This window comes from Mesoplodon densirostris, chromosome 3, assembly GCF_025265405.1.
Source record: "Mesoplodon densirostris isolate mMesDen1 chromosome 3, mMesDen1 primary haplotype, whole genome shotgun sequence".
In the NCBI taxonomy this organism is placed as follows: Eukaryota; Metazoa; Chordata; class Mammalia; order Artiodactyla; family Ziphiidae; genus Mesoplodon; species Mesoplodon densirostris.
In genome coordinates this window covers 147,845,775-147,860,431 of record NC_082663.1, presented here as the reverse complement: position 1 = coordinate 147,860,431, position 14,657 = coordinate 147,845,775, and the positions used below count along the sequence as shown (strand labels likewise).

The 14,657-nt window shown below is 41.9% G+C and overlaps 1 protein-coding gene across 1 annotated transcript; it reads left to right on the top strand.

The window, feature by feature from the left end:
- The first annotated feature begins 241 nt into the window (after positions 1-241).
- ZNF557 (zinc finger protein 557) lies at positions 242-10,415 on the top strand. Its single transcript, XM_060092325.1, is given in 9 exon segments — positions 242-308; positions 1,207-1,298; positions 3,458-3,580; positions 4,115-4,203; positions 4,826-4,952; positions 8,628-8,723; positions 9,083-9,165; positions 9,646-10,081; positions 10,084-10,415. Coding segments are annotated over 7 exon segments (1,194 nt in total). The 5' UTR covers positions 242-308; positions 1,207-1,298; positions 3,458-3,549.
- Positions 10,416-14,657: the final 4,242 nt, after the last annotated feature.

Below are 14,657 nucleotides of genomic sequence, written 5' to 3'. Positions count from 1 at the left end.
CACCCTAGCCTTAACCGTGCCACACATTCGTCTCGGAAACCTGCCACCCGCTCCCAGCTCCGGCCCTGGAGAGCCACGCCCATCGGGCCGGGGGCCACCCATAGCCTGGTCCCCATCCACGGAGCCCCTCTTCAGCCCAGTCAGTCCCAGGTGGATCCCACCCCACAGCTGACCCAGCCCACGGCCCAACCTTGTACAAACTAAGCAAACTAAATGACCTCGTCCAGAGGCTGGGATGCGCGGAAGCCGCCCCCGCCAGCACACTCAGCGAGAACCGAGACCGGAAGCGGAAGTGCGGCGGCGTCGGGGTAGGGGCCAGGGGTAGGGGCCGGGGCAGGGGCCGGGGCCGGGGCCGGCGCGGGGGTGGGAGCTTGGAGACTTGACAAGGGCAGCTGGTCTCCTGTTGTCGGGATGTCCTAGCCAAAGCCCGAATGGCGGGCAGGATTCCGTGAGCGGCGGGCGGGCGGGCAGAGGGCTCTGATAGGAGTCCGGGGGTGGGGGTGGGCATGGGCCGCGCGCAGCCCCCGGTCACCGGCTCCGGAGCCCCCATACCTCCCCTGGGGCCTCAGGTTGGAGAAGCTGTAGTTTTCAACCAGCTCAGGACGCGCTGCCACCTCCTCAGAGAGTCCCCCGCATCACCCTCACCTATGAGCCATTCTGCTCCCCATCCCTACCCCAGGGTACTTTTGGCCATGTCTGGAGATGCTTTGGGTTGTCGCAAACTGGGAAGGAGAGAGGGCGTGGTGGCCAGGGATGATGTTCAACCTCCCACAGTGCACAGGACGGCCCCCACGACAAGGAATTTTCCAGCCCCAATTGTCAGCAGCGCCCAGGTTGGGAAACCCAGCTCAAGAGCCTTGAATGCTCCAAAGTCCTGAATGAACTGTGGAAATTGTTTGCAATTCAGCTGAATCACGTATAGGGTCCCAGAGTGACAAGCAATGTTTAAAGTGTCCGGAGTCGCCATAAAATCTCTGTGCAGCCAAATGTGTTGAGCAAATCAAATGCACACAATGTGAAGCTGTCTTCTCCACTTGGGGAGCAAATGGCTGGCTAGGATTCAGGAAAACCCAGCCATGGTCAACAGTTAAATCAGTAAATACACACACAAAAGGTGAATGGGGGGAGGGGGTCTTTCTATCCAATAACTGTATTACTCGCTATTAAAAGCCTCAAAAGCAATATTTGTACTTTTTTTTTCCCCAGACAAGAAACTCATCTCTGGAGCTCAAGCTTGTTTTGAAAATAGCCTCAAGTTCTACCTGTCCTCGCTGCTCTATGGTTTTCTATGTGACCAGGTGAGTATTGTGTGCAACTTATAATGACAGGTTCTGTTGCCGACCAGGGCCCTTGGACTCTTTAATCAATAGAAATCGATAAGAGGTCAGATGAGGAATTGAGGCAAGGCTTTATTGGGACTCAAGGGAGCGAAAACAAGTAATCAGTTCCCTTGCTCGCTCCCAGAGCGGGATGGAGGGCGTGCAAGCTGGTCCCTTAAATGGGGTGAGGGTGGGGGCAGGTGGAGTATCATTGCTTCTAGGACCTCTCCACTGGATACAGCTAGGAAATAGATATATATATATATATATATTTAATCATGAGTTTAAGATGATATTTCTAGTTCAAATTTAACTTCAGAGTGGTGTTTTTCTTCTTTGATTTTATATTAATCCCTTATATGTTATATTAAAAATATCAGTTCCTAATTACATTGATTTATTTAGTTAATGATATTTTCCCTCAGTATATGTAACAAATTACACTCAGAAATTTTGCTGTTCTTACTTGGCAGTCTCACTTCTGGAAAGATACTCTGAACATAGACCTCCCAAAGTACAAAACAACATATACACACGAGTTTATTCATGGGAGTATTACTTGCAGCAGCAAAAGATGAGAAACAACTCACATGTCCATCAGTAGGAAACTGGCTGAATTAGCAATGTGCTTTGTTTGAAAGTCAGGTGAAAGCATTCTTTTTCAAACTGTGTTGTAATCCTGTTTCCAAGTTGATGTGCAATTAGGCTCATTTTGTTATTTGTTTTCAGTTTTGAGGATTGCAGTTGTATTTTTAAAATATAGTTCCAAAGTCAAAAACATATAAAAAAGCATGTTCAGGGAAGTCTAGATTCAATTCCTGTCTCCTCAGTTATTCTTCTTCCCTATTGGTTATCATTTACATACGTTTCTTTTATCCTCTTAGCATGTCTTTTGCATATACCTGTATAAGCAGGTAGGTGGGTGTGTGTGTGTGTGTGTGTGTGTGTGTGTGTGTGTGTGTGATATCTCCTGGCCTTTCCCTTCTTATAAAAAGGAAACATTCCATACATTGTTTTGTACCTTGATTTTCCCCCTTATATTTACTGGGGAAAATTATCTCTATGAATACCTAGAGATATGCTTATTTTTTCATGGTCACATGATTCTTTATTATGTGGATATCCCATAGTTTATTCCACCAGTTCCCTATTGATGGTCATTTGTGCCATGTCTAGTCATTTGCTGTTATAAATAATGCCACATTAAATAGTCTTACACGTGTCTTACTATCTCTGTGTCTTTGAGATAAAGTCCTAGAAGTGGTATTGATGGAGAAAAAAGTAAAAGATTTTGCAGTTTTTCTTGATGGTGACAAATTTCCTTCTGTAGGAGTTGTACCCCAGCTGGGTATGAGGTGCCTTTCCAGACAGACTTTTCAATAAAGGATTTTTCTTGATCTGATAGATAAGAAATAGTATCAATGTAGTTGCAGTCTGCCTCTGTGTTACTAGAATAATATCACCAGGGAGTCTACCAAGGACATTGTCCTTGGATTGTTATTGGTAGAAACCAGAAAACCAGAACGTACTGTGTGGAGTGAGCAATAGGGGAGAAAATGAGACAGAGTGAAAAAAACTGGCGGATGAGGGAGAGAGACTGGGTGGTAACTGGAAAGAAAACTGCTCTTAGGATAGATTTATTTCACTACTAAAAATACTGCATTGAGGGACTTCCGTGGTGGCACAGTCATTAAGAATCCACCTGCCAATGCAGGGGACACAGGTTCAAGCCCTGGTTTGAGATGCAGGATCATCTACTAAAAGTGAGGATGTATTCATTATCTATTGCTGCATGAAAAATTATCCCAAACCTTAGTCACTCAAAACAAACAAATGAGGGATTGTAGCTGGGAATGTGTTTGTGACAACCACGTAGATGGGAAGAATGTGCCCTGAGACTCAGCACAGGTGAGGTTTTAAGGTGGATGGAATAGTATCCACCATTGTGGGTAGAGGCAGACGCATTTTGCCATCACATGATCCTGAGTTCATCACCTGCTAAGCAAAATAAAGGCCCAATATTAACATATAGTACAGTTGGAAGGAGGACATGACAGACAAGCTAAGAAAGATTCATCCTCAGTAAACTGGAGAGGAAGAGAGGCTGTGAAGACTTCATATTTTCCTCTTTATTCCAGAGCCCTGTCCTGAGTGAACTGTGGGGATAAGAGGCGGATCGTTCTTGTTCTGCTCCCTGTTGTTCAGGAAAACTTACTGTCTGAATCACAGGATGGCGACCATGGTTGTATCCCCCACTTGTGGTGAGTTGTGGGATCCTCACAGCCCAGGTGTTTAAGGCCCCTGCACCACAGAGCACATGCAGGGGAGGGGGCTGAGCAGGTGAGGTAGGAGTGGAGACTCAGGAGCCCTGAGGTCTCTGGTACTTGATTATGTGGTTCAGGGCTTTGGGACTTTGTGGTGATTTGAGTGTCTGTGGAGATGTCACCTTGGTGGTGAATATGCAGAAGCTTTTGAATTGTACCTCTGATTCTTTCTATAAACTTGATAAAATAACAGTGATATCCCTCGAACTTCAGTTTCTTCATCTGTGAAATGGGAATGATAATCTCTTCCTTGAGTGCATTAAGATGCTTGGCCCTCTCTTCTGGCTGTGGGTGAGGCAGGGCTGTGCTCTGGTTTCTTACGAAAGCTGTGTGTGTGTGTGTGTGTGTGTATGTGTGTGTGTGTGTGTGTTGGGGATACAGTCAATGACAAGTAGATGGGCGTGCCTCCAGATTTGTGAGTGTGAGAAAAGGGGACAAGCCTGGATTCTTGGGACATTTCTTCTTCTCCAGCTCAGTCTTCCCCATACCCAGCCTCTCACCAGAAAGGATGCACAGAGGAGGAAGGGTTGGCTAATGGCTTCCTGACAAACTGGTTACAGGTGAGTCAGATATTCCTGTTTCCAAATCATTATTCCTTTGACCAGACGTTGGACTTGTTATCCTTCAATGACCTGCAGTATCAGAGCCAAATCAGGTCTTCAGGCATCTGATGGAGGGTTTGGGGCAACCCAAACAGTGTCAGCATATGTCAGCATTGACTGCAATGTAGAGCCTCCTCCAGGGTCACTGTCTACACCATGTTCTGCTGAGAGTTTTGAAGCAAAGACGTGACTGTGTCCTAAACTCAAGAAATTGATGATGACCATTGAGAAATCATTCATTCATTTACCAAGTGTTTCTCTGATTTTGACAGTATCCCAGGCCTATGCTCAAACTTGAAGATTGAGGGAAATAAGATTGCAGGAGCTCGCACATTTTTTTTTCTCAAACGAAATGAAAATCACCTGCATGTTAGAGATGCATTGAACCTCGGGAGTGGGCATAAGTAGACAGGAGATGAGCGTTGAGGGCTGAGCTGAGAAGCAAATGAGAGCAGAGCTTAGAACCCAGTCTACACAACTTCTGCTTTTTCTCATCCCTAGTTCTGTCATCCTTGGCCCTTTTCCTCTCAACTTTGGTGAAAGTGGTCCTTGGCTAGCCATGATGTTAGTGATGGTTTAGGACTTTGTGACCTTCAAGGATGTGGCCATACAGTTTACCCAGGAAGAGTGGGCACTGTTGGACCCTTCTCACAGAACACTGTATAGAGATGTGGTGCTGGAGAACTGCAGGAACCTGGCATCACTTGGTAAGCCTAACATCATTCCTGAATTTATTTAATGACTCAGGTAACAAGACAAAAAAAATTCATATAACATTAACAGATCAGAAAAATTCACCATTTTACTATTTTTAAATGTACAATTCAATGACTTTTAGTAATGTCACAGTGTTGGGCAACCATCACTACTATCTAATTCCAGAACATTTTTATCACACCAAAAAGAAACCCCATAATCATCGTGCCTAGCCCCAGCCACTGGCCACCATTTATCTACTCTCTGTCCCTGTGGATTTTCCTTTTCTAGTCATTGCATCTAAATGGAATCATATAATACATGGCCTTTGTGTGTGGCTGCTTTTGCTTAGCATAATGTTTTCAAGGTTCAGCCATCCTGTAGCATGGATTCATTCCTTGTTTTATGGTTGAATGTTATTCTGTTGTATGTATATACCACTTTTTGAGTATCCACTTATCACCTGATGGACATCTGAGTTGTCTCTACCTTTTGGCTATTGTGAATAGGGCTGCTGCAAACATTCACGTATAAATTTTTGCTTGAACACTTGTTTTCAGTTCTCTTGAGCATATACCTAGGAAAGGAATTGCTGAATCATATGGTCATTCTGTTAACTTTTTGAGGGCCCTCCAAACTGTTCTCCATAGTAGCTGCACCATTTACATTCCCACAACAATGTATGAAAGTTTCAGTTCTCCACATCCTCACCAACACTTGTTTATTTTTCTTTTCTCTTCTTTCTTTCTTTCTTTTTTTTTCACTATAGTCATCATCCTTGTACGTGCAAAGTAGTATCTATCTCATTGTTGGTTTTATTTTTATTTCTCTAAAGAACAATGAGATCAATCATATTTTCATATACTTGTTTGTCATTTGTATATCTTCTTTGGAGAAATATTTATTCAAGTCCTTTGCCCATTTTGGGAGGGATGGACTAATTTGTCTTTTTGTTGCTGAGTTGTAAGAGTTCTTTATATATTCTGAATGCTGGACCCTTGTCAAATATATAGTCCACAAAGATTTTTTCAGTTCTATGGATTGTCTTTTCCTTTTCTTGAAGGATAGTTTTGCCAGAGATAGAGTTCTTGTGTGACAGGTTTTTTTGTTTTGCTTTCAGTACTTCGAATATGTTGCTCCACTATCTTATGGCCTTCATGATTTCTGATGAGAAATCAGCTGTTAATCTTATTGATTATCCCTTATACATGAAGGGTTTCTTCTCTCTTGCTGGTTTCAGGATACTTTTTTTGTCTTTGGCTTTCAATAGTTTGATTATTATGTGTCTCAGTGTGGTTCTCTTTGAGTTTATCCTGTTTGGAGTTTCTTAAGTTTCTTAGATATGTAGATTCATGACTTTTATCAATTGGGGGATTTGGGGGGGCCATTATTTTTTCCAAATACTGTTTCTTCCCCTTCTCTGTCTCCTCTGTCTCTCTCTCCTGCATAAAAGGAATCCCATTATGCATACATTGGATGTCTGATGGTATCCCAAAGGTTTCTTATGCTCTGTTGTTTTTTCTTTTTTCTTTTGTCATCTTCAGATTTGGCAGTATCAATTGATCTATGTTCAGGTTCATTGATTCTTTCTCCTGCCAGATCAAGTCTGCTAATGAACTGCTCTACTGAATTTTCATTTCAGTTGTTGTACTTGTCAACTCCCAAATTTCTATTTGGTTCCTTTTTATAATTTCTCTCTCTTTATGATGGTCTATATTTGGTGAGAATTCAGTTTCCTTTAGTTCTTTGAATGTGGTTTCCTTTAACTCTGAGCATACTAGAAATAGCTGATCTGATGTCTTTGTCTACTAAGTTCCTTCCTAGGGGACGGTTTCTATTAATTTTCTTTTCCTGTAATGGGCCATGCTTTTTTTTTGTTTCTTTGCATGCCTCATAATTATTTTGTAGAAAACTGTACATTTGGAATATTATAATATGGCAATTCAATAAATCAAAGATTCCCCCATCCCCAAGGCTTGTTGTTACTTGTTGCTGTTGGTGTTGTTTGGTGACATTTCTGAACTAATTTTGTAATGTCTGTGTTTGTTGTGTGTGGCCACTGAAATCTCTATTCTGTTAGCTTAATGGTCAGCTAGTGATTTGTCATAGATTCCCTTAAACACCTGGAATCCCCAAACTCTCAGTCTTTTTAGGTGGTCTCTGTGTGTATGTAGGACCATGCCTTTGAAACTTAGGCAGTTTACAACTCTGCCTTAGCCTTTACTTCTTGCTTGTGCAGAGGCTGAAGGTCAGTCAGAGGTGAGGGCTTAGTGCCTTCTCAGGTCTTTCCTGAACATGTACCCAACTGTACCCAGCTGTGGCTATGTGCATGGCCTTCTATATTCCTAGGAATATGTGAGAGCTTTTCAAAGCCCTTTTTCCCCAAAGCATCTAATTCCCCACTTTTGCTCCCAGACCTTTTCATTAGTCTTACATTTGCTTCAATGATTTTCCCTTGCCCCAGGCAGCAGTGGCTGATACATTTAAATGTGTTCAGCCCATACTCTGGTCCTCCATTCCCTGTTGCCACCTCAGCCCTGGGAGAGCTTGAAGTTAGACAAAATAAAAGCAAACCCTTTGAGCCAATCCTTCAGGAGCCACCAGATAGGTCAAAACAAACAACCACAATTCTTTGAGCACAAGATCCATTCTGCTCCCACCAATACTAGGAACACAGACTGTTGATTTCAGTGTGGCTGCCAAAGTGAGGAGCAGGTGATGAGGCCAGGGTTAGTGAAAATGTCACAAAGCTCTCTTACCAGATTCACCTTTTGGTCTTGATTAAGTATTTTCCTGGTTGCTGTAAACTTACGGTAACTTTCAAGACTTTCAATAAAGTTGATGCTGACAGTTTTTGCCAGTTTATTTGCTGTTTTCCTGTGGTGTATTGGACTCTGGGGGTTCCCTGCTCCACCATTTTTACTGACATCACTTCTCACAAGTCTTTTTTTTAATTCTTTTTTTATTGAAGTATAGCTGATTTACAATGTTATGTTAATTACTGCTGTTGAGCAAAGTGATTCAGTTATACACATATATACATTCTTTTTATATATATATATTCTTTTCCATTATGATTTATCATAGGATATTGAATATAGTTCTCTCTGCTGTACAGTAGAACCTTGTTGTTTATCCATTCTATATATAAAAGCTTACATCTGCTAACCCCAACCTCCCACTCCATCCCTCCCCCATCCCCATCCCCCTTGGCAACCACCAGTCTGTTCTCTATGTCCATGATTCTGTTTCTGTTTCATAGATAGGTTCATTTCAGAAGTATTTTCTTAAGCACCTCTATGTACATAGGTCTGTGCTAGGAATTAGGAATACAGCGGTGAATGAGACAGATATGGTCCCTACCCTCGTGAGTAATCTAATCTCTCCCCTATGAACTGAAGATCTATTCCATGCCCTGACTATGGATAAAAGTTTGGGGGCTTTTAAGTCTTCATTTGAATTTGTGCATGAGCTTCTGGAACCAGTTATCCCCAAATCACCCTAGATATATTGACTGAGGACACTTGCATTTTTTTTCATGAAAGGTAAGTGGTTACTATATTATTCAAATTTAGGGATAAATATTCCATTGCTCCTGCCTGCTCATCTTCAGAAGTGTTGGCTTCAGTTTCACTGTTTTCCCCTGCATAGTCTCCCTATATCATGTGTGCTTTCTCCACATATAGGTAATCAAATTGATAAACCCCTTCTGATCTCCAAATTGGAGCAAGAAGATAAAGTGATGACAGAGGAGAGAGGAATTACCCCAGACACCTGTCCAGGTGAGCACTAGGTAGATATGACTCCTTGTGAGGAACATCTCCCATGGCTTGGGAGTTTAGTATTACGTTAGGATATGACCTGGGAAACACTGTAAAATGCCCTTTTTTTCTGACAAGGCCAAGACTGTTTGGTATGAGCTTCCTTGTATACTTTCTTTTCCTTTCTCTTTAACTTTCTGTTCATCATCTCATACCTTATTTTGGCTTCAGATGAATACCTAAAATTTCATACCCATGTCCCTCTTATTGCAAACCTCCTAAAAAACCCTAATCCCTTAGTGAAGGGTCTGCCTTCACTAATATATGCTTTATACCTTTTCTTTTCTCATCAACTTAAATTTATTTTCAATTTGTTTCAGATTTGGAGATTCTACTTAAAGCCAAAGGGTTAACTTCTGAGCAGCATGTTTTTAGAAAAGAGCCATCTAAAGGTATCACAATAGTAAGAGTTCTGATTTTCCACAGTGGAAAAACGCCATAAATTAGAAAAGCCACAAAGTTACCAAGAGAGTCATTTTCCCAAGAGAAAATGTTGCCTCTGGAGAGATACCATGCAACTGTTGTGAATTTGGAGTAAAGTATAAGTTATCTCCAAAATTATTTTTTCTTCGAGCATTCCTACAAGTAATTGTTTGCATAAATGTGACTCAGATGTTGAGTGTTTCAAACATAAATTGGTCTTAAACTTATCAGAAAATGCTCTGTGAAAAGGATAAGGGCTTAAATGTGGCAAAACATCTATCTTTTTTAGCTTCTAAGAACTCAGACTAGCAGAAACCATATACAAGCACTCAGTGTAGCAAACACACAAATTATAATAATTTTATATATAACAGAGTCCCTGGGAGGGAGAATTCCTATAATAGCATTGAATATTAAAAGTATTATAAATTGTAGCTGTCATTCATCTCATAATCAACAGGAGAAGCGTCTTCTTGGAGTGAAACTCAAGGAATGTAATCAGTGTTTTAAAGTCTTCAGCATAAAATCAAACCTTACTCAGCAGAAGAGAATTCATACTGGAGAAAAACCCTATCATTATAATCAATGTGGCAAATCCTTCAGCAGCAGATCCTACCTCACTGTTCATAAGAGAATATATAATGGAGAAAAACCCTATGGATGCAATGACTGTTGGGAAAGCCTTCAGTAATCCCTCAGACTGCATGTGAGAACTCACACTGGAGAAAAACCCTATTCATGTAACCAGTGTTTTCATGTCTTCCGCACCAGATGTATCCTCAAAAGGCACAAGGGAAATCATACAAGGGAGAATCATTATGAATGTAATCAGTGTGGCAAGGCCTTCAGCATGAGGTCCTCCCTTACTGGGTACAATAGAATCCATACGGGGGAGAAATTTGTGAATGCAGTGATTGTGGGAAAACCTTTAGGAAGAGCTCACATCTGACACAGCATGTGAGAACTCATACTGGAGAAAAACCCTGTGAATGTAATGATTGTGGAAAATCCTTCAGCAGTAGTTTTTCTCTTACAGTGCACGAGAGAACACATAATAGAGAGAAACCCTATAAATGTAGTGACTGTGGGAAATCCTTTAATAATCTCTCATCTGTTAAGAAACACATGAGAACTCACACTGGAGAAAAACCCTGTGGATGTAATCATTGTGGGAAATCTTTCAGTAGTAACTCCTACCTTTCTGTGCACAAGAGAATCCATAATAGGTAGATATGAATGCAGTGGCTCTGGGAAAGCGTTTGCTGACCTCTCATCCCTCAGACATCTTGGGAACTCTCACTGGATGTATAAATTATCTATTGTGTAACAAATGAGCCCCAAAACTTAGTGGTTTAAAACAACAGACATAATCTCACAATTTATGTAGGCCAGAAGTTCAGAAACAGATTAGCTATGTAGTTCTAGCTCAGGCTCCCTCATGAAAAATTACGGTCAAGATGCATCCGTAGGACTTCCCTGGTGGCACAGTGGTTAAGAATCCTCCTGCCAATGCAGGGGACATGGGCTTGAGCCCTGGTCTGGGATGATCCCACATGCCACAGAGCAACTAAGCCTGCGTGCCACAACTACTGAAGCCCACGTGCCTAGAGCCTGTGCTCCGCAACAAGAGAAGCCACCACAATGAGAAGCCCATACATCACAACAAAGAGTAGCCTCTGCTCGCCGCAACTAGAGAAAGCCCTCACGTATCAATGAAGACCCAACACAGCCATAAATAAATAAACAAATAAAAAGATACAGCCAGAACTAGAGAAAGCCCACATGTAGCAATGAAGACCCAACACAGCCATAAATAAACAAACAAACAAATAAAAAGATGCAGCCAGAACTGCAGTCATCAGAAGTCTTTAGGACTGAAGGGTCCACTTTAAGATAGTTTACTCAATATACCTGACAAACTAGAGCCAGTTGTTGGCATGGGACCTGCAGTTCCTCACCATGTAGGGCTCTCCACCATGCTGAGTGCCTTTACGATATGGCAGCAGGTTCCCCCCCAAATAAAGTGAGCCCAAAGAGCCATTGCAGAAGCCATAATAGCTTTTATGACCTAATCTCAGAAGGACATATTCTCTCTTCTTCTGTATCATGTTGGTCACCCAGATGGATCCTGACTCATCGTGGGAGGGAACTACACAAGGTATGAATACTAGCAGACAGAGATCACTGGGAACCATCTTGGAGGCTGAAAACCTTTCAGAAGACCTTCACCCCTCTAATCAATATGGCATTGCATTCAATAACCCACACATTAACTTACTCTGGAGAGAAACCTTTTAAATGCAGTCTATGTGGTGAAACCTTCAACAACTCAGAATTTTTTTGTGCACACACACACAAAAATTACCTATTGGAGAGAAACAAGAGGATTGCAGTTCTGTGATATCTCCAGCGAATCAGAGAACAGTTCACACCAAGAGAAAACCATATAAATATCAAAATGGAAAACCCTTCAGAGGACACTCATCTCTTAAAACATACCTGAGAAATCACACCATAGAAGAACACTGTATAAGGAATGTGGAATGGCAAACAATTGGCTCTGTGCCTAGGGAGGTTGATGGACTATATCAACAGGTTCATTTGCCTTAGGGCTTCTCTTTGGGTTGGTCAGTAGAAAGCTCAGGTAGGAAATCAGAGGGATGGAAGAGAGTGAATCCATGCCATGGCATATCCCTCCAGGAGAACTGAGGTCTGGGTGCTACCCCTGGCTTCTCAGCCCCTATAGTGCCCTCTCCCCTGTGCTCACTACATCCCCAGATTTGAATAACTACCTGCTCCCCTCACCTCTTCTTCATTGCTCTTTTTCCCATCACTGAATATGCACTATCCCTTTTAGGTTTTCTTGCACTCTACCTGCAATTCTGTAGTTTCCTTAACATGGATGGTTCTGGTCTAGTGATACACCCATGCCCTGAGAGTATAATGAAGAGTCTTTATCATTTCCTGTAAGGCTCCAGACAATCAGGATCCACTACATAGCTGACCTCACCTTCCACCACGCCCCTGTTTATCTCCCACACTATAGTCACATTGTAGCTCTAGCACCCCAGCACAGTTCAATGTCAGGGTCTCTGTACTGCCCTCACTGATATCCCCTCACAAGGCTTACTCTCAACTCACTTAGGTCTCTGCTCAAATGTCCCCTGAACTGAGAGGTTTGTATTCTCACTCCAAATAAATGAGCAAGTCTCTGATTCTCACATTTCTTACCATCTGTATTGGGAGTTATCTCAATAGCACTTATCACTATCTGACTCTCTACCTACGCTATTTGACATTCCCCATCCCAACCCCCTCTAGGTTGTAAACACCATGAAGCAAGGACTGTGTGTTTGATTCATCCCTGTAGATCCATAAACCATGTCTGGTACAGAGGCAGTGCTCTATAGCATAGGAGTTATAAGTACAGACCTTGGAGAGACCCTAGACCCTTCCTCTTAACAGCCTGCTTATCTTAGGCAAGTAACAAACTCTTTGTTCCCAAGTTTCTTCATCTCTAAAATGGGAACAATGAGAGTACCTGCTTCATAAACTTACGTTGAGGATTCGATTAGCTAATACACATAAAGCACTTGAGACACTGGTGTATTGGGAACATTCTGTATGCATTTTATCTTTTGTTGTAAATTAATTAAAATTCATTATAGGATGATACCAAGCAAAAGAAGCTAGGGACAGAAGACTAAATGCTGTATGATTCTAATTATATAGATTTCTAGAACAGGCAGAAAATAGTCTGTGATAAGGGGGAAAAAATCAGGACAGTGGTTGCTTCTAAGTGTGAGGCAAGAGAGGTGGGGCAGTAGCTGGGACTGACTGGGAAGGGACAAGAAAGAACTTTGTGGGATGAGAAAAATGTTCTATATCTTGAAAGAGGTATAGGTTACATAGGTCTGTGCACATGTCAAAATTCATTGAACTGTACACTTAACATCCATACATTGCTCTGCATGTAAATTACATCTCAATTTGAAGCAAACTCATTTTGCTAAGTGAAAAAACAAAAAGCCATATACTGTATGATATTCTGGAAAAGACAAAACTATAGGGAAGGACAACAAATCAGTGGTTGCCAGGAGTTAGAAATGAGAGAGGGGATAACTACAAAGGGAATTTACGATTGATGGAACTGTTACCAATTATGAGTATATGAATCAACAGGAGCTGACCCAGAAACAATCCAGATATTGGAGTTAGCAGACAAGGATTTCAAAATAACTATGAAATACATATTTTTCAAATGGAGGGAACATGGACAAATTGTGGAAAATTAAAAACAAACTGCAAACTTCTAAGCAACCAAGGAAAAGAGACACATTACTTTCTTTCAAAGGAGCAACAATATGAGTAATTATGATATTTTTTAGAAGAAACTAAAGAAGCAAAAAGACAATGAATGACATCAAAAGTGTTGAATGGAAAAAAATCTGTCAATCTAAAATCATATAATCTGACAGTATTCTTCAAAAGTGAAGACGAAATAAAGATGTTTTCCAAAGTGGTGTTTAAAAGAGAGAGAGAGAGCTGAAAAAACAAATCACCAGCAGAACTGCACTTCAAGACACACTAAAAAGAGTTCCTCAGGTTGAAGGAAAATGATTCCATGTGGAGACACATAACTCCAGGACTGCATGGAGGTCAGCAGGAAACATAAAACATGAGTAAATATAAATAAATATTGACCATATAAAACAACCCTGTGTGGTTTTATAACTTCTTTGGAAATCTAAAAATTTTTTAAAGAATGTTCTAAAAACTCATTGTACCGACCCCCCAAAACTAGGGGTGTTGGAGGAGACACAGCAAGTGACCCCCCAGCTCACCCTCTAAGACTAGAGCTTATAGGAAGCCCACAAGGTGATGCTCAAAGTCTGCATCCAACTCTGGAGCTGACAGAAGCCCTATGAAGTGACCACCCGTCCCCTCCCAACACTAGAGGCAACAGGATCTCAGGTAGCAATCCCCCAGTCACCCCAAGCTCAAAAGACGGGGTCCTAACAAGCAACACCTCTATTCCTTCAAAATGAGAGATGTTGGGAATTCCAACAAGCACCCCCTAGTCACTTCAAATTCTAGAAATGACAGCAGCCCCAGAAGGGGCTTCTTCAGCTTCCCTGCATCACTAGAAAATGGGGAACTCACTCCAGTGACCCACCCAACCTATACCAACAACACAGACAAGGGGAGTCCCAGAGAGTGACTCTTTCAGCCCCCCAACCAGAGATAAGTGGAACCCCATCTAATGCCCCCAAACCTGTCCCCAAAGTAGAGACAAGAGAATCTCCAGCCAGTAACTGTGTCAAGTCCACCCAACACTAGAAAAGAGCACCAAGCAATAACTCCCCCCCGCAGATCTCCAGACCAGAAACGGCAGGAGTCTCAGCCTATGACACCCCACCCCCACTGACCCCAACATTAGAGACAGAAGAACTTCATCAAATGATCCATATC